At 56.5% G+C, this 19812-nt stretch overlaps 1 protein-coding gene across 1 annotated transcript in view; it reads right to left on the bottom strand.

Annotated features, from left to right (window-relative positions):
- GRB7 (growth factor receptor bound protein 7) overlaps window positions 1-19812 on the bottom strand; it is a 45517-nt gene that overhangs the window by 13902 nt on the left and 11803 nt on the right. The window contains exons 3-4 of the mRNA XM_077806303.1: window positions 2954-3152; window positions 1854-1995 (exon numbers count right to left, since the gene is read on the bottom strand). Coding sequence (XP_077662429.1) covers window positions 1854-1995; window positions 2954-3152 — 341 coding nt within the window. The remainder of the gene's footprint in view (window positions 1-1853; window positions 1996-2953; window positions 3153-19812) is intronic.

Raw genomic sequence — 19812 nt, 5'->3', positions numbered from 1 at the left:
GAACCACCCTGACCCCTGCTACCTGCACTCCGGGCAGGTGAGACGCCCCTAGAGGAGGGATCCTAAAGTGCAATGGAAATGTACGATGGAGCATGCAGACAACACCCCTGGGGGCAATGGGAAGGGCCGGGGCCGGCACCAGGGTAATCCTGTGGGAAAGTGACCAGTCCATGGCTATGTGATCCCCTCCCCCTGGCCGTCTGCTCCTCACCCCACCCTGGCCCCACCGCTGCTTCTCCTGACTGATCAAGTCCCCCAGGGATTAGAGCACCCCAGTGCCCCCTCTTGCTCACCCAGCAGCACCCATGCTCCAGATGAAAGGCAAGGGAACCTTTATAGTTATTATTCTCCAAAGCCCTTAATTGTAATCTTATTCCTTGCTGGCGAGTCAGTAAATTGGCTCCAAGATCTGAGCACGTCGGGACACACAGACCTCCTAGAGACGTCCAGAGATTCTTCCAGACACATAATTCCACTCTCCCCACCCAACCCAGGGTAACTGCCAGCGTCAAAACCCACAGAGTCCCTGGGCTATGTCCAGTTGTCCCTCTGAACCTGAAGGAACAGCCAAAGACCGACACATGTACAGAGACTGACATGTCTAGAGGGCTTCTCGTCCAAGAGGATCCCAAAGTACTTTGCTCACGTGGAAGAAATAGAGTCCACCATCCCAACCTGCTGAAATGCAGCCACCTCTGGGGTGGAACATGTCAGCACTTTGAGCAAGGCCTCAGCAACACTGCCTAATACTTTAGGGCAGGGAGTGAAGAAAGGTACGGAACTGTAGGGGGAGTTTAGCAAGGGGGAATGGAGCTTTCCAAATTGGGATTTGGCCAGAAAGCCAGGAGTTAAAAACCTGGCTTCTCGCGAAAGGTGCCGTGAAATCTTCAGTGACCACGATTGGTCCAGATCTTGAGAAAAACAAGTTCCGGGGACCAGAGAGCAAAGCCAATCAGATTTGTCAGGGAAAGGGAATTGAGCCTAGAAAGAGCAGCCACTTCCCTCCCTTGTGGTTCAGCTCACCTGCTCCTGCAGAGACTCAGCTGCATTTCCCAGCTGTTCCCTGGCTCTCCTGGGCCTGCTCCAACCCGTCTCATCCATCTGGCTTGACTGGGAGGTCTTTGGGGCAGGGATGGTTTATACAGCACCCAGCACAGTGGGGCCCCGATGGCTAACTACTACAGCCCCTTCCCCCGCCCCCAGTACCAACCCACCAAAGTCTCTGCACAAGGGGGCACTGATACAGGTCTCCAGCAGGGGCGGGTGCACTGGGCGGGCCACACCGTGCTGGGGCACCTGGTGTTTTCAGGGTGCAGTGTTCGGCACACCACGGGTTAAGCGGCTGTGCTGGGCCCGGCTCAGAGGCAGGTGATTGCCTGGGGAGGTGTCAGGTGGGAAGTGCTGGAAAGTTTCCAAGGGTGCCTGGAAACTGTCCCACCTATAATTACAAGCTTGTGGGGGCCTGGGTCGCCGAAACACACCGGGATCCATGCCGACCATCCCTATGGAAACCAACCGCCTGCCTCATCAAGCCCCGTCATGCCCAGCTGCCCTGCACACCCCAGCCAGACTCAGCTCAGGAGTTCGATGGGGCACCGGCACAGGGGGATGACCCACCCAGGGTCAAAAAGCAGGTCAGCGGCAGAGCTGGGAACAGGACCCAGGAGTCCTGACGCCCAACCCCACTGCCCCAACCACTAGACTCCGCCGCGTGCCAGAACCAGGGAGAGAACCCAGGTGTCCTGGCACGCAGGCCCATTGATTCCCTGTGCGTCCAACCACCACTGTGGCTAACGCCGCAAACCCGTCCAGGAGCTGCCCTGCCCTCCCAGCCCCTGAGCCGGTGCACTTACGTGGGGGCCGCTTTCCCACTGCGGGCCTTGCCCTGCCGAGGGGCTGCTGAGGATGGGTGACTTGGAGGGGCTGCAGAGCTCGGGGAAGGGGTTGGGGATGGACGGGAGCGACGAGGCTCGCGGCTCTTCCTCCTTCAACTTCCTGCCAGAAAGGAGAGGTTTGGGGTGAGGGCGCAGGGGCCTGGCATGTGAACCACACTGAGATCACAGGAGCCATACAACGTCCCGATGCAAACAACAGCACAAAGCGTGGAGGATCGGGCCCAAAGTATCCAGAGCCTGAAGGTAGTCGGGCGCCCGGACCCTTGCAGCCCCTCCCCAGAGACTGACGGCTGTGCCAACAAAAGCTACCTCCGCCCCAGTCAGCAGCAGCCGCAGGCCTGGTGATTTCACTCTGCTCTTAAAGGGACGCGCCGTGCACTCCCTCAGCCGGAGAGTGGGCCCAGGCGCTGAGATCCAGAGGTGGGCGGGCGAGTTAATAATTAACTCTAAACCCCTTGGCTCTCCCTGGTGCTGTTCATCCAGGCTCAAAGGCGAAGAAGGAGCCTCCCTCCTTGCAGGCTGCACCCCTGTCTCCTCCTGCTGGATCCCTCCACCAGCTGATGCTCCCCTCCCTCCCCTTGTGGCACAAGCCTCCATTTTGCAGAGGAGGAAACTGAAGTATGAAGCGGGGAAGAGACTCACCCAAGGTCACACAGCCAGTCAGTGGCAGAGTTGGGACTAGAACCCAGGAGTCCTGACTCTCAGCCACCCCTCTAACCACTAGACCCCATGGTCCTCCTAGTGCTGGGCATAGAACCCAGGAGTCCTGATTCTCAGCCACCACCACCTGACTCTAACCACTAGATACCATGCTCCTTCCAGTGCTGGGCATAGAACCCAGGAGTCCTGACTCCCAGTCTTGTATTTTAACATGATCGACCTTCCAGGACCATGTGGCTTGGAGGCTAATGGTGGTGAGGGCATCACAGCTCCACAAGGGGACAGAGACACTCACTCTCCCCCCGGCCCCGGGGGCAGGCCAGACACACTGCTGGGAAAATCATGGGACCCCGTTGTGGAGGGCAGGACGGAGTTCCCCACAATGCCCTGCTCCTCACCTGTTGACTTGGATGACCAGCGGCTGTGAGCGCTTCACGTCGCTGCCGGCCAGCAGCCCGGCCTTGTCCCGCTCGCCGGTGGGGAAGGCATGGCCATTGGACAGGCTCCGGGTTCGGTCCTGCTCCAGGTGGCCCTGGTACAGGTTGTCCAAGGTGGTGGGCAGGTCGTTCCGCAGCGCTGCCAGGTCCATGGCATTATCTGCAGAGAGAAGGGAGGAGACTGGGATGGTTACTCGTGCCTCTGTGGCTTTCTTCAAACCACCGCACCTTCCCCACCCGCCATGCCGAGCGCCGGGCTCAGCCACAGCCTGTGTCCTGCTGGGCCAGAGGCACCGAGGCCTTTTGGGGAGGGGGCACCCCTGCCCAGCACAGAAGAAGGCTGGATGCACCTTCACCCACACCCCGCGCTGCCGCTGAATCTCCTGCCACGGGGAGCTGCACTGAGGCGCACCCCCCTCCTCCAGCCTGGGGCAGAGAGCACTGCCCTGCTTCAGGAACGGGCCAAGCTGGGGAATGAGGCCTAAGCGCCCATAGGAAGGTTGGGCACCTAGAAACCCCGGGGAAAGGCAGCTGGCAGGGAGCACCCAGGCACCAGCCAAACGGGGGGATTCCCTCTCTCTGACCTCCCACCCCCAGGTGACCATCTGTGACCTGGGCGCGGCACAGGGCAGCGCAGCGATCACCCCACCCCCACGGTGCCTGCATCCCAAAGAGCCAAGCTGCCGCTTCATCGGCTCGGAAAGCTGTAGCTTACGTTACACCAGTGTGGCTAAGACCCCATTCTGGCCCTAACAAAGAGAAAGCCCCATCTGAGGCAAAGCATGAAGTACCCAAACCTGCCAGAACCCTTCCTGCCCCTGGAGGGCCAGCCGCGTGCCCCTGGAGTGTGCCCTGACCTGGGGCTGGGTTCCTGTTAGCTCATCCCTGCCGCGTGAAGCGGGGCAACCCCTCCCCTGCTATAGCAACAACCTCGGGCCACATCCCTTATTGCAACTGGGTCAGATGACTCGGGTAAAGCTGACGCCGGCTTGGCCAGAGGCCTGCGCTGAGCCAAGATAGTGGGTTTGGGTCTGTTCCCTAGCAGGCAAGGGCTGGAGAGGCCCAGTGGTAAGAGGCCCTGCTGAGCCACACGGGCAAGCTGGCTTGTGCAGGAACCTTGCCCCGCCTGTGGTGCTGTCCCGTCAGGCTCAGTGGGTGCACCCGGCGCCTTGGCCAGGAATTTTAAGCAATCAGGCAGGTCTTCTGGGCACAGTTATCCCTATTGCACAAGTCAGTCGGCTAATTGCACATGGACTCCATGCACTCTCACTAAGTGTGCACCAGTCTCATGCACGTGTCACTCAGCTCATTGCACATGGAGTCGCTGCCATCTCAGCCCATCAGCACCAAATTTGGTTTAGCCCTAAAGAAACATTTGCTGAGGCCGGGTATCATGCTCTCTGGCGCCTCCAGAAACGGACCGAGTGTCCCCTTCCATCTCCCCTGCTCTGTGCCTGAGCACTCCGGCAGCCTGGCCAGCTCAGCTGTACCGGGCTTTTACAGGTGCCAATATCCCAGGCTGGCAGCCCATGCTGGGTGTCAATCACTGACTCACGCTGCGGGTTGCCCCATGCTCAGCTCTCCGGTCGCCTGCACTTCGGCAAGAGCAGCTACACTGCTGGCACGAGCCAGAGCCCATCTGGCTACACCCCAGGGGCAGCCCAACGTGCCAGGCACCAGAAGGAAGAACTGCAAAGCCAGAATCAGAGGCAGGGGGCGCTGGCATCTGGCCCCTTTGGCCACGATCCGGCAGCTGGCCTCCACAGGGCACTGGCTCCCAAGTCTGCGGTGGCCCATTGTTTTCCCTTGATCCACAACAAAGGGATGAGTCAGCGTGTGGGCAGGTGACTCAACACAGCCCCACCCTTCTCACTGCAGACCTCCTCCACGTGCTTGTGTGCAGGTGGCCTGGCTAGAGGCTGGTGGGATCTAGAGCCGGGTCGGAGGCAGCGTTCGTGTTTCCTCTGTACTGGGTCCCTTTCCACCTTGCCCAGAGGTTTGTGTTGGCCATGGAGGTCAGGGCAGGCATTGCCCACACACTCTGCTGTGGAATAGCTGCTACTGGGGCGGGCATGGCCCAGTCTACCCGTCCCGGACCGGGTGCCTCTGTCCAGGCAGATCTACAGACACAGAGGCAATCAGTTAGCTGCTCCATCTAGCTGATCGCTGAAGGGGCCATTGGTCTAACGGGCTAGCAGCCTGGACTGGGATGTCCAGATGATCCCCACTGGCCGCTCCTGGGCTGCCGGGCCCTTCCAGCTGGCCCGAAGACTCTCAGTTAGGAATTCCTAAGGTGCCCATCACCGTGGTGGCTGGGCTCCAAAGAGCCACGGGTAGGTTAGAAAAGCAGCTTTCTGGATTTGTCTGTGTTGCCGTGATGTTGCGTCTGCCCCCCTCCATCTGGGTCCGGGGGCTGTTGTGGGACGCGGAGTTGAGATGGGGAAGCTGTGGTGGAGTCAGACAAGCTGGGGCAGCCAGATTCGCCACTAGGCCTGGTGACCACTGAGACAGGCCGGCCGGAGCGTGAAACAGACACTGGGTGGGTTGGATAATGAGGCCAGTCCTGTAGGCTCTGGGGCCAGCTTCTGATCCCTGTTACTCCCCTGACTTCACAGGATTCATGCCAACCCAGCTGAGAGCAGGACGCAACCGGTTCAAAGCTCCCACGACACAGCTGTTCCTATCAGCTCAGCCGTGGGAGGGATAGCTCAGTGGTTTAAGCATTGGCCTGCTAAACCCAGGGTTGTGAGTTCAATCCTTGAGGGGGCCATTTAGGGATCTGGGCCAAAAATTGGGGATTGGTCCTGCTTTGAGCAGGGGGTTGGACTAGATGACGTCCTGAGGTCCCTTCCAGCCCTGATATTCTATGATTCTATGACCCCTATTTGCAGGCTGCGACCCCAGCGACAGAGGACTCCCTCGCACGCCCTGGTGTCTCAGCACTGCTGACCACCCTGGGGATGCTTGAAATAATTTGCAGGGCCCCGTGCTGGAGGGATCGATCTGGAGGAAACAGGATTGCTGGCGTCTTCTGTTGCTAATTACATACGTGACCTCTCCTGGCTCCCAGGGAAGGTGAAGCCGAAGCGTGGTGCTGGGGAATAAAGACAAGGGAGGTGTGCTCAGCAGGAGCTAGCCTGCCCCGCTCAGAGAGATGGTGGGAGAGAGACTAGGGAGTCTGGTGGGTTTTCAACTACCAGTGGCTTTTCATCACCACACCCCGTGTCGCAGGGCAGGGCTTTATCCTCAGTGTACAGTGATCAGACAGCCTTCTGGCTAGCCAGGCTTAAACTTTAAAGTAGTCAGGGCCAAATCTGAAACAGTTCTTTCATAAGGTACAGGTGGGGTACTGAGAAACAGAGTGGCCAAGCGACCTGTCCCGGGAGTCTGTAACAGAGCTGAGATTTGACCCCACTGCTCAACTAGCGTCCTGCCTGCCAGACCAGACTTCCCCTCTAGCTCTGCATGGGGACCGGATGGCTCCAGGGGGCTGGCTGTGGGCCACAGAGCCTGTCACCCGTTTGGATCCCCCGCTCCGGTGAGTGGTAGCCGGATGCTGTCACGCAGCAACCCAGGCCTGCTATGAGTCTGGGGGCCTGCACGACCACAGTCAGCCCCTTTGTCTCTCCAGGGCAGGCTGAGGCCTGTGGCTGGCAGGGCGGGTGTCTCATGGCGAGAGGGAAGCTCGGCCTGCTGATGCCAGGGCTGTGCCAGCCCAGTGGAGATTAGTAGGGGACTCCAAAGGCAGGGGGGTGGACACACATAAGCCGGCCCCTGGTCCCCTAGATTTAACCCTTCTAGCTCTGCTTTGGGGGGATGCTGTCTACAAGCTAGCTGTCCTAGCACCCCGTTGCCGGGGGCAAGGAAGGGAAGGCACAACAAGCCCAATTCATTCTGGCTGTGGCTGCCGCTGCCGCAGTTTGGGGGAGATACAGCGCCCCCCCTTCCCCCCAGTGTCACGAAACAAACAGGTTTTATGGGCCTGGGAGAACATCGTTAAAATCACTGGAGTATTAAACTGGAGGCGTCTGCAGCTCCCTGGGCATGTCGGGGGAGGGACCCTTCCCCTGCCACGCTGGCACCCCCTGCAATGTTAGGCTCCCCGCCCGCCAGTCGGAGCCCCTCCCCACACCAACATCTCCAGCCACAGCAGTGTTGCCCATCCAGCCGGGGGTCTGGGCTGGAAGGAGGAGGGAACATCAAATCTGGCCAGGGGACAGGGGCACCTGGATCCTCAGCTTGGCAACTTCTTGCTGTTTCCTTCCCTCCCCCGCTCTGCTCTGACTCAAGCCACCCTGGCCCGAGGGGAAAGGGGCAGGGTTCCTTTAAGGCGGGCCCTGAGCTGTGATTCACCCTCACGGCTTCCTGCCTTTTCTATCCCCGCTCGAAAACAACCACCCACCCCAGACAAACTGCAAAACAAAGCAGTGATCGCCAGGTGGATTGTGCAATGGGCACTACTAGGCACCATCGAGACACTGGGCGTGGGACCACAACCCACCCAACCATGCCGGGCATTTTCTCCCACTGCAGCCCCCTGGCATGGGGGGGCTGCTGCATGGGGGGGAGGTCGGGGGGGTAATGGGCAGTGGGTGGCAGATCCCAGGCCTTTGACTCGTCTTGAACCAGAACAGCATTACACTGGGTTTGTGCTTGGATGGGAGACTGTGCTGACCCTGCGGGATAAAGCGTGCCGGCGATCTGGAAAATGGCACTCTGCACGCGGGCACGGGGTGACTCTCCGGTAAGCGAGGAAGGCATGGCCTTCGGCACTGAAAGTCCAGGGGCCTTCAATCCTAAATCATTCAGGCGTTTGTGAACATTTTCCCCACTGTCCCCGTCACATGGATGTGTTGCAAATCTGAGGCCCTTGTGGTGATTAAATCCTCTTGTACCTTGTACTGGAATCCAGGTGTTTACCTCGGTATCCTGGCAAAATTCCAATCTAGGGTAACTGCATTCTGCTGACCTACATTCCACCCCAGAGATTCAACTGGGTGCAAAATTCTCCTTCACGTCCTGACTGCACCTCTTATATAGTGTCGCTGTGAACTGTTACAAACAGCTGTGACCTTCTACTCCAGAGGTGGCTGCATTTGGGAAAAAGAGGACATGATTCCCAATCACAATCAATCTGCTAAACTTGGGATCCTTTAGTAGGCAACAAATTCTATGGTTTTAAATTAATTTATCATAAAACCTCCCCAAGGAAGAGCAATAGGTTTTGTCTCCAATATTTAAGTGGCGCTTAGACCCCTCTGCACAGGAGTGAATCCCCCCTGGAACCACCAGCAAGGTACCAGCCTGAGTGTGCTTGGAGATCTTCGCATAGCACATGAGCGGTAAAGGAAATGCAGCCAGGACACTGCTTCCCACAGCCTAATGGAGCTGATCATCACTTCCCCCTACCCCGCAGCCCATACACCTTCCTGCTTCTGGCTAAACCAGTTCTACACCTGGACCTCCCCAGCATGATGAACTGCTGGCCTCTCCCTGCTACAGCTCACGCCCTTGGTATCTGGGACATCCAGCTGGCCGGGATGTTCAGACACCAGGTCGTAACGAGGGCGCTGTGTGGTCCTGAGCCTTTGTCAAGGAAAGGAGAGCTCTGCTACACAAGGCCATATTGCTTTGCGGGGCCTAGGACTAAGGGGTGAATGAGAGAAATCAAAGGGAGTATCAGTCCAGAATAGACCAGTGGTCCATCTGGCCCAGCATCATCCCCCTAATCTGGAGGGCTGGATTAGCCCACTGGTGCCATTCAGTCTGCTATCCCCCCATTCCCTGCTGCACAGGATCAGAGCCCTGCGTCACACCTGGTCTGCCACAGCCAGGCCCAGCTGGTCCAGTAACTTGCCTCAGATGATGACTAAAGCTGGATGAGTCAGAGGAAGGTGCTGTTTTCCTTCCACCCTCATGCAGCACACCGAGCTCTGCAATACTGTCCCAGGAGGGCAGGTTCCTTCCTGACCCCTGTAGGTAGCCGTCGCTTTGTGCCCTGCAGCATGAGGATCAATACCTCTCGTGATTGTACCCTAGTAGGTGCCAGGCTTATTCAGATAGCGCCTCATGGCGCATGGATACAGCCACCGGCTCAGACTCAGGAGGGAGACGCCCAAGCCCAGCCATTAGCTCTGGCTGGAACAAATCCTGTAGCTGCCACAGCAATAAACCTGCGGAGGGATGTAATCCAATTGGCTTGATTCCTTGGCTCCGGTTTAAGAACCCTTTTCTACAGTCGAGTGCGTTTCTGGGAAGTCCCAAGGTCGCAAAAAGCAACTTTAGTTTGACGAGGAACAGCGGGCACTTGTAAACAGCGATGCCGGCTCTCCTCTGCAGGGGCTGCAGCTTCCCTGTGCTGGCTCGGCCAGCCCTGAATCATGCCCCTGCTTCAAGGCTTCTACGGGGCTGTGCTGGGGTAGAGGACCAGCAGAGTGCAGATAATCTCTGGCCATTCCCCACCCCACCTCACGGCTCCCGCGCCCGGCGGCCCCCCCTAGCTAGGGCAATGAGGGATCGGGTCTTTGCCTGTTTATGCTTGTTCTGAATGTGGCCCAGTGGGTCTGTCCCTGCACTAGATCCTCAAGTCCCTGGAGAAGGGGCTGCTCATTTTGTGCAGCGCCCTGCACGCTGCCAGCACCCAGCAAAGCATGAAACATTGCAAGGCTGAGGTTCATGGCCGGCGCCTGAAATCTACAATCTGCCCCTGACTGTGGCACTGGGGGGATCTGGGAAAAGGAAGGAATCCTGGAGCCAGGCTAGAGTCACACGGGGGCATGTTCAGAAGATTAGGGAGAAGCGTGGAGACGCATCCGTGTGTGGAACTCAGCCCAGCACGGCTGCTGCTTCATAAACCTCCCCGCGAGCACATACCGTACTGCAGAGCGAGCGAAAAGTATGAGCTGGATTAGAGCAGAACCCACGAGGGGCCGAGAAGCAGACAGAGCCCTGGGGTTAAAGTCCTCTGATGAGCCAGAGGCTGCAAACACAGCAGAATTTCTACAGAGGGGAAAACATTCTCCCCATAGACACATCTACCGATCTGGATCCAGCATACATATATGCTTGGAGCAGGAGACTGGTGGTCAGGCCTCCTGGGCTCTAGACAGGCCTCTGCCTCTGGCACACTGGGTGACCTTGGGTGAGTCCCCTCCCTTCTCTGAAACTCATTTTCCCCAGCTGTAAAATGCAGGTGAAGATACTCACCCTGGATTGTTAAGCAAGGGTAATTTTCAGGGATGAAACGGCTATAGAAGTGCAAAGCAAGGTAGGTACATTTCTCTGATGTCATATCACACATAGCATCGTGCATGAAACACCACACAGCATTGTATTTCTTACACGCCCAAAATACCTGATTCATTAACTGTATTACACTTTACAGACATAATTTTCAAAATGGCTCAAATGATTTAGAAGCACAAGCCTTATTGACCTGCAATGGGACTTGTGCTCCTAAGTCACTTAAGAGGCTTTTGAAAACCCCACCCCAGATATCTATCAGCACCGGGCTGCTGCAATCACAAGGGCTTTCAAGATGTTTATAATAAAAGTGTCATGTGAGTGTGAACCAATCATGTACATTGTTTCCGGTTTATTAGTAGCTTACACAGAGTTCAAAGGGATTTGCACCAGTATACAGGAAATGTTAGAGTCTGAAGTTTGAACGTTGACTCGACGGCTAATCCAGTAGCTACCAGCAACAATACAACCCACAAGAGCGTAGTGTCATATGAGACTGGAGTCACGCTGAGGGCTAAAACAATGACCCCAAAGCTGAGGAATGACGGTATGTTTACACTGCACTGTGAAGCCAGGTGTGTGGACTCGGTAATTCCAAGCATGCGCTTGAGCGTTCATACTGCATTTTAAACCTGGGTTTACGATTGCCGGACCTGGCACTCACAGCCGTGCTGACGCGTCCACGCTGCACAATGACGGGGCCGGGACCCAAGTCACAGGGGGACTTGGGCTCTGATGACCCACCCCCCAGCAGGGTCTGAGGACCTGGGTGCTGAGTGCTCGCTGACCTGTCAGACTAATTTATGTGTGCACGGAAAGGGGGGCTTGGGCTCAAATCAGAGACAGAACCCAGGCTTAGCGTGCACTAGAGACATAGCAAAGGCTATAGGGAGGAAGGGTAATGTGGGCATTAAAGAGCTGGAGAATTGGGTTCAGTGCCCTGTCTCTGCCACAGGCTTCCTGCGTGACCACGGGCAAGCCTCTTAGGACCAGATTCCTAAGGTATTTAGGTACCTAAAGATGTAGAGAGGCTCCCCAGCAGGTGCCTAAATACCTTTAACCACGTGGCCTTTAGTCTCTTTGCATCTCAGTTTCCTGTGTGCAAACGGGGGCAATAGACCTGCCCTACCTCACACGGGGCGCGAGGAGGAATGCAGTATCGATTGTACCAATGCTCCAGTGTCTCCGTGACAGGCACCTTGCAGCTAGGTAGAAAAATAGCTTATGTCCAAAGGCGTGTCTGCTACACAGTTTGATACAGGAGTGTAGAAAAGGGTTAATGCCTTTAAGAACCTGGTGGCTGGTTGCAAGGAGCCCCAGGAGCCTCCCTAGTTAACATATTTTCTAAAATATGACCCATCTTCCTAATCTAAACGTGGCCCAAATGGAAACACCAAGAATGTACCCGCCCTGTACGTACAGCCCAGGAGCAAGTTACTACTTATAATGAGCACCAAGCTCCCAGAAGCCTCAAGATCAACAGCCTGTCATCACTGGTCTCCGGCAATTTACAGCCTTGCCGTCTCCTAGTAACTCTGGCCCTTCATTCCTCTGCCAGTTTCTTCTTTTGACATAAGCACTGGCACAAGGACTTTTGGTAACACTTTGCTGCCTCAGCCGATGCTCTTTGTCACCTCTCAGGTCCTGATCCTGCTTTTATCCTTTACACAATGCTGGATCTGGCCCCTTTTAAGTGTTAGAGCAACCACTGCACCAATGTATTGCATGGACACAGGGAAATACAAGTTCTCTCACACTGGTATAAATAGGAATGACTCCCTTGACCAACAGAGGCCAGCATCAAACTGCAATGAGAGAGGAGGATCAGGTCCCACAGATCATAGAGGTCCAACCCTGCACAATAATGCTCCTCCCTGATCCAATAGGGGGCGTTTTCTTCCTGGCCCCCAGTTGCGTGAAGGGTTTGTAACCAGAAGCATGACAGTGTCATGGTGGCCCAGGACTTCTTGCCATGAAATAAATTCCTGTGGTCTGAGTTTGTGCTGAGGCACCATGCCAAACGAAACCAGCGAAGGGCTGAAATTAACCAACTGGTCTGGGTAGGTTCTTTAGTTACCGGTTCAAAGAGGGGAGGCTGGGGGTCCATGGTTCCAGAGCTCTGAAGACACCATAAGCCCTGCTTACACTGTGTCTACACTCCGGAGACTATACTGGCTCAGTTCTGTCGGTGTTGCTATGCCAGCATAACCCCATAGTGTAGACGCCACCTACACCGGCAGAAGGGGCCTTCCACCTCCCAGAACGCTTCTAGCTACATCAACGGAAACATTCTTCTGTCCACATAGCTGCGTCTACACTGGGGATTAAGGTGGCACAGCTTTGTCGGTCAGGGAGTTGCTAGGCGCTGACCCAAGTTTTAAGTGTAGACGATTTAATTCCCTTTTAATCTGGATGTGGATTCTTAGGGTCTGCCTGCCGAGTCACAGGCCCGATTCCTTCCACCCCTCACCCGGGGGACCTGCCCCAAAGGGTTACTTTACATGACAATCACAGAGGCACTGGGGGTGGGGGCAGGGGTGTCACTCTCCAACCTGGCAAAAGCAGGGGTGAAAAGAACTGCACCACGTCTCTGAATGCGTTCCGGTGAAAGAAGGAGAGACACCACCAGAAGAAGCACTATGCAAAGAGTGCAGATAGATAGCCAGATAAGGTGGGTGAGGTAATATCTCTTGTCTCTCTAACATCCTGGGATCAACATGGCTACAACAACACTGCAAACCGATAGACAGATGGATACTCGGAGACATCAATGCTTCCAGCATCTAAGCTGCACCTCAGAAAACCAGGTACCCGAATACTCCATCTAAGAGTTGTTTCTTTGATCTCCAAGCACCTCTACAAAGGGCAGCTGAGAGACCCAGGCATGAAGTGTAGCAGGAAATTGGGCCACTTGCCGCCCACTCCTAAATTTGCAAACTATTATGCTTTCTGCCTGGGAGCCTAGTCCTGGAAAACAACTTCCTGGCTAAAGGCAAAGCCACTGGCTAGGATGCAAAACACCCCCCGGCCCCCAAGACACACACAGATGCATAAATAAAAAGAGATCCATACAGACACACATCTACACACAGACCACCAGCACATAGACACATGCGCACAGGCAGACGGACCACACACATGCACGTGCAAACACAGACACACACCTCTCTAAAAAAAACCCCCGATGAAATCAGTACACGACCAACAACAGCACGTCCTGGAGAAAGCAGCCCCATTTAAAGTTTAATTTGTTCAACAGGCCAAAGCGAGAGGTTCATTGATCTCAGGGTTTAATCATTCATTTCTTATTTACAGTCCCCAGGGAGGGGGGCATATTTGTCTCTCCACAGCCCTTCTCAGGTCACTGCCTGCCCAGTAGGGGAGGAAGCTTGCAGTCCATTGTCTGTCTCTGGTCAAGGTCCCAGGCTCATGCTCTCTCAGGAACAACTTCCCAAGATGTTTGTGCTTGAAAGTTCACGTGTGTCGCTGGAGGGGGAGCAATTTCAAGGCCTGGCATTGCAAAGTGGCTTTCCAAACAACTAGATTCAGAGCTTGGTTTCGCCGGTGGAAATCTAGAGTGGACCCACTTACTGTGGATTTAACGCAAGTCAAACTGAGGTTGGAGCCCGGTTTTCTAAGTCCAGGAATCCGCTCACTTTCCGCTGAATGCAGCCACCTCTTGGGAGAAACACAGCAGCTGTTTTAACAGTTGCTGCAACGCAACACAAGAGTTGAAGTAACGATTGCTGCATCCAGTTGAAACATGAAGGAGAATTTAAGGCGGCAGAGCTGGAATTTGGCTAGAATACAGGCCTGTAATGCAAAGCATGAGCAAAATGATATGGCCACAAGTGACTGGGACCTTAGTTTTACATCTCCCCTGAAACACAGCTAGCTTGTTATGATTTGCACTTATCATCACAAATCTTCAGATTCACGAATTCTGTGAATCCTGAGCTGTCAGCAAACAAGAGGAGAGAAAGGAGCCACAAAAATGGATCAAGACACCTGGTCCAAATAGGTTTCAGAGAAACAGCCGTGTTAGTCTGTATCCGCAAAAAGAACGAGGAGTCCTTGAGGCACCTTAGAGACTAACCAATTTATTTGAGCATAAGCTTTCGTGGTCTAAAACCCACTTCATCGGATGCATGCAGTGGAAAATACAGGAGGAAGATATATATACACACAAATAACATGAAACAATGGGTGTTACCATACACACTGTAACAAGAGAGTGATCACTTAAGGTGAGCTATTATCAGCAGGAGAAAAAATCCTTTTGTAGTGATGGTCCAAATAGTTTGAGAAGATGGCCCTCGAGTCGGCATCCTCCCTAGACCTTGCTGCAATGGGCAAGTGCAGACTATAGAGCGGCACCCCGGTGTGGAAACAGCTTATCCTCGGCAAAAGACTGACAGATCAGAGCTCTGCAAATGGAGAATCTGACTGGAGGGCTCAGAGTGCGGAAATGCACTGGTATATGGGAATCAAATGAAGCCAGAACAAAGCACGAACGCACTTCCCTTAACCTCACAGAGAAACACTGTCTGAGGCTCCAAGCAACCTGGACGCCATGCCTGAAACTCAGCCCATCCTCTCAACCACCTCCTGCAAGACGCTGCCTCTGGGACCTCACGCATCTGTGTGAGCTCCTGCCCCATGGGAACCTGAACAAAATGGCATTTTGTTCTGGATTTTAGAGCCCTTAAGAACGTTCTCTTGGACGGTAAATGCTTTGGGGCGGGGACAACAGGCCGAATTCTCAGCTGGTCTAAATCAGCAGAGTGCGATGGATGCAGACGGGCTGAGGCTCTGGCCTCATGACTTGGGGCGTGTTGTGCACTGCTCGCATTTATCAAAACACAGATAATATCAATAACTTCACGGGCTCAAGGAGCTTGGTCCTTTTAGAACCTCCCAGGCTCTTGGATTTTGAACCTTTTAAAATCCAACCGTGCCCATGAAAGCTGTTTAAAGTTTAAAGACGACTAGAGCAGCTGCCCAGCCTGCCCGTACGGGCCTTAGCGATGGTTGACAAAGCACCAGCAACAATCAGCCAGAGCGCAGCACTTCTTGGCTCATGGACGAGCTGCTTCTTTCATCCCTGCCCTGAATGCCCCAGCGCCCTGCAGCCTGCTGGTTAGCTCAGGACAGCCGTGCCTGGCTGAGCTGATGGGCTGCGGGTGGGGAAGACGGGTGCCCTGGAGCTTAATTCATTGGATGTTCTGTCCCTGCCATCCGCTGAGAGACCATCCAGCACTGACTGACGGCCCCCCAGCAAACACAAACCAAGGGCTTTAATCAGTAACTTGTGCTCTCACCCACCCCCACCTCCCAGCTCAGCCATTAAAGCTTCTCAAAGGAAGGCCGTCTGCCTGAATTTCATGTGCAAGCAACTTCCAAGTGGTGCCAGGCCACACAGCCCAGCAGGGGTCAGGGTGATTTCGACCATAGGACCGAAGGACACTGCCTGGGAGGAACCGAGAAGTCTCCCAACCTCATCAGGAGCAGAACTCTTGCCTGGCAGCCGCGTGGATAGCCAGACTCTGGTTCACAGACCTTGGGGGGTGTTCCCCGATTGGTCAGGCAGCACTCAAAGGGTTAATGGCACAGAAAGGGACGATTGGCTTTGGGGACAAAGCCCTGCAGGGCTGCAGGAAGGATGTGGGTCCTTTGTTGGCATCCTTGGACATGGGCTCAGCAGCAGAGGAAATGACCCGAGGGAAGAGACCAAAGCACATCTTCCCCAGCAGGGCTCAGTCAGGGACCTGTTATGCAGACAATTTCACTGATCAGTTCTACAGCCCTCCCTGGGGCCCAGGCAGGCTGGCTTGGCCGGCCTCCTTTGGCTACACTGGAGTGGGCTTCCCTTTGCGCCATGTCTTGCTCGTCCGCTGCCCTGGCTCTGAGCAGGATGACGAGACACCCAACTTCGCGCAAGCGGATGGGGCAGAAGTAAATAAGGGCTCCGCTCTTGTCCCCCAGCTTCCGTGCCCTTCCTCTTTGCGAGCTCAAAATCCAGCCCTCAGAAATGTCCTCCAGCCATCGCCGTTCTCATCGGTAACCTGGCCCAGGGGGATATTCCTGGGGAGAAGCCGCTCCCGCTAGAGGCCTTATTGTATTTCCTAGTCGGGCCGTTTGGTCCTTACCCCCTGTCCATCACCATGGCATCAGGTCAGCACTCGCTAGAATCAGATTGCTCACTACCAATGGTGCCTGTTTGCCCTAAGTGCCCCGGCCACAGCCTGAGCATCGCCTGCCCCTACAGGTACTTTCCAGCATCCTGGGGCAAGCCCCACATCATGGAGGTGCCAGATTCACGCGTAAGCCAGGCAGCTGGAGATGATCGATGGAGCACAAAGGCGGAGGCCAGCAAGGGCCCTCAGCTGCTGAGATAATAAACCCCGCACACAGTCAGGTGCTGGACTCTGGGCTTTTGGGGCTCCAGGTTCGCTGCCGAGACTCACGATCAGCCCCCTGGCCCCGCAGGGAAGCATTTGTTCCCTAGGTGACGACGTCGCTTGAGGCCCTGGCTTCGTTAGGGTCTGCCCTGCAGCTGCTGCAGCCAGAAACAGGTGCTCCCCAGGAACCCCTCCCTGTGACTACTCCCTTCCCGATGGCAGACGGGGATCCCGTTCCCGTCTATCGCCCATCCCTGCAGACACCCCAGGAGCAAGGCACCGCGCAGGCCCCAGCTCTCCTGCCCCGAGGGCCTCCCCTCTGCCCAGTTCCCGTCTCGCTTGGCTGGGCTGGGGGGGCAGGAGCAGGTGAGGAAAGCGGGTCGGGGGAGAGAAACGAAGGGGAGAAAGGTAGGAACGGAGGGAGGAAGAAGGCAAGGAAGGGGAGGGTGGAACAAAGAACTCACGGAGAGAGAGAAGAACTATGGCGGCAGAGAGAACGCATTAGTCTGAAACGAGGGATATTGCCCCCAAGCCTTGCCGGCTGGAGGAGCATCACATCACACCCCTGCCCTCGCCCCTGCGTTACAAAGCGTGCCCCGCGTCCCAGACTAGTGTTTGTTGGGAGCAGCCAGCCGCCTACCTGGCCCCGGCGGTGGGGGAGACGCTCCGTCTCTGCTGGCCTGACGGAAAAACTGGGGATTCCTGTTCCGCTCTAGTCCTTTATCTACCTGCCCCGCTGGCGGCTGGCAGCACCCGCCCCCTGCTTGACATCACGCCGGGGAGAGGGAAAACAGCTTCACTGGCCCGGCAGGATCAACAAAAAGCCCCGTGGCAGGTGCAGGGCCCCGCTGCGGCTGCCTGCTTTGCTATTAACTTTGTAACTCAGTAGCTTTGTTGATCACTCCCCCCCGCACACCCTCCCACGCCCGGCCCCTTTTCCTTAGCCGACCTTCTAGGATTCGGCATAGCCGGGAACTGGGAGATGCCAACTATCCCCACGCACCCCGTGGTCCCACTGTTTGCATCAGGCTTTGTCCCAACCTCGGAGGACCCAGGGTAGGGTGACCAGATGTCCCGATTTTATAGGGACAGTCCCGATATTTGGGACTGTGACTTATATAGGCGCCTATTACCCCCCACCGCCTGTCCCGATTTTTCACACTTCCTGTCTGGTCACCTTAGACCAGGGGGATGCTGGACCAGGAGGGAGACAGAGTCGTGGGTTCACTCAGCCCGTGAGGCCTTGAAAGAGCCTGTGATCACCACGGCCCTGGAGAGGGAGGCTGGGCTAGTGGCTAAGGCACAAGGCTAGCAGCCAGGAGAGTGTGACCTTGGCCCAGTCTCCTCATCTCAGTTCCCTGCCCTCTCCCCTGTCACAGGCTTAATTCTTCAGGAGTTTCTTAGCAGGCTGTGTGTGCCCCCATGGGAACAGACCTCTCTGCGGCAGGCCTTGCCCTCTGGGGGTGCCAACCTGCCTTGCGACCCTTTGCGGGCATTTCGGGGGCCGCAAGCTGCCCTGAGCAGCCGGGGTAGGGGGGGTTGGGTGGGAGGAAGGGCAGCAGTGCCCCCTGGAGACCGATTGCTCCAAGCCACTGCCATGTGTGCTCTCCCTCCCCCTCACCCGAAATCTCCCCTTTTGGCGCCATTCACCCTGGCCAGGAAACGGGCCCCATTCTGGATCCCACCCGGGGCAGGCTCTGCCCAGTCACTAAGGAAAATAAATCCTGGCTGTTCCCCGCCACCAAACACAGGCATTGGGGATCCTACATCCCGAAGGACAAGACAGGCCTGCAAACCACCTCTAGGGCGCGTGAGGCTTCTGCCTTGCACAGAATCGCCCCGGCTCCGAGCCCCGTCGCTCTCGCTGGCAGGAATGTTCCCTGGAACCTGCCAGCTGCCGACGGGCCCCTCCCTGGTCCAGACGAGACTCCCACACCTCCGCTCCCTGCCCTGAATCAATGGGCCCATTGTGCTGGGGCAGGGTGCCCATGCCCTATGGCAGCCTGTGTGGTTAGTGCCTCCCCCTCCCTGCCCGGCTGGGTGCGTCTCCCTCCCACCGCCCCGGCATTGTGAACCCCGCCTGACTGATCGGCGGGTGTAAGGGGAGCTGGGGGAGAGGCACAACCGACAGTGGGGATGCGTCGAGGTGGGGAAGGGCTTTGTCCCCCATCCTAGACCTTTCCCTGGCATTATGGACCGACCTTCAGAGCAGCCCTGGATGGGGAAGCAGCTGCCACACCACGCTTTCCCGCCAACCCCCTCCAGCTCTGCAGCTTCCCTGGGGGCGTCTGTGTCCTTGAGTCCCCCATTCCCCCCAGTCAGGCGAATATATTTCCATGCCACTCCTCCCCAAGGCAGTGCTCCCGACCCCAAGGGCGGGTGCCACCCGCCAGGACTTTAGATGCCAGGCACCCACCCAGGCCCGGAGCGGCAGCTGCTTACAAGGGGCAGGTCCAGCTGTTGGAATTCCAAGGTGGTCGGCAAATCTGGAGTCCAGCGTCCTGGGTCCAGGGGCGCTTGGGGGGGTGACAAGGAAGGACGCTGCCACTTGGAACATCGAAGAAGGCCATGCCTAGCGTGGACAGATGCTCTGCAATATTCCCTCGCGTGGGTTGGCTGATGCCCAGCAATGCCAACCCACAGCCCCCTGGCTATTCCAGCCCTGGACTGCCTCCCACAACAACTCTGCCTGCCCCTCAGTCTCGATTCACAGCCCTCCTGCCACTCCAGCTCTGGGATCCCCACGCAATGGAGGCTCTGCTGTGTCCAGTACCCCCGGTGCCCCATTCTCCTGGTCTGATCTCTGTCTCTTCCCCTGTCCGGGATTCTCCGTGCCCCTTTGAACTTGTGGGCGGGTGCCAGGCTGGGCCAGCAGCCGGTGTTACTCAGCACTCTCATTATGGATTTCATAACTCGCAGAGGGCCCTGTCACTGCCTGGCCCCTGGCCAAGAGCAACATAGGTCCGACCTGCACCATTCAGGGCTCGCCGGGGAGACAGGCGGAACTGCAGCAGCTGTGCCATGCCCGGGCCCAGCTGCTTGGACCTAGCACGCTCCAGGGTGTTTATTACCCTGCCTGGGTACGGAGAGAGGGCTGGGAGGTGCCCGCCAGCCCAGATGTTAGTCAGGCACAGCTGGAAGGCGAATCTGAACAGTCACAGAACAGAGCCGTCTCCA

Source organism: Eretmochelys imbricata, chromosome 27 (assembly GCF_965152235.1).
Source record: "Eretmochelys imbricata isolate rEreImb1 chromosome 27, rEreImb1.hap1, whole genome shotgun sequence".
Taxonomy (NCBI): Eukaryota; Metazoa; Chordata; order Testudines; family Cheloniidae; genus Eretmochelys; species Eretmochelys imbricata.
The sequence above is the reverse complement of the archived record's forward strand: the minus strand, read 5'-3'. Positions and strand labels throughout refer to the sequence as shown.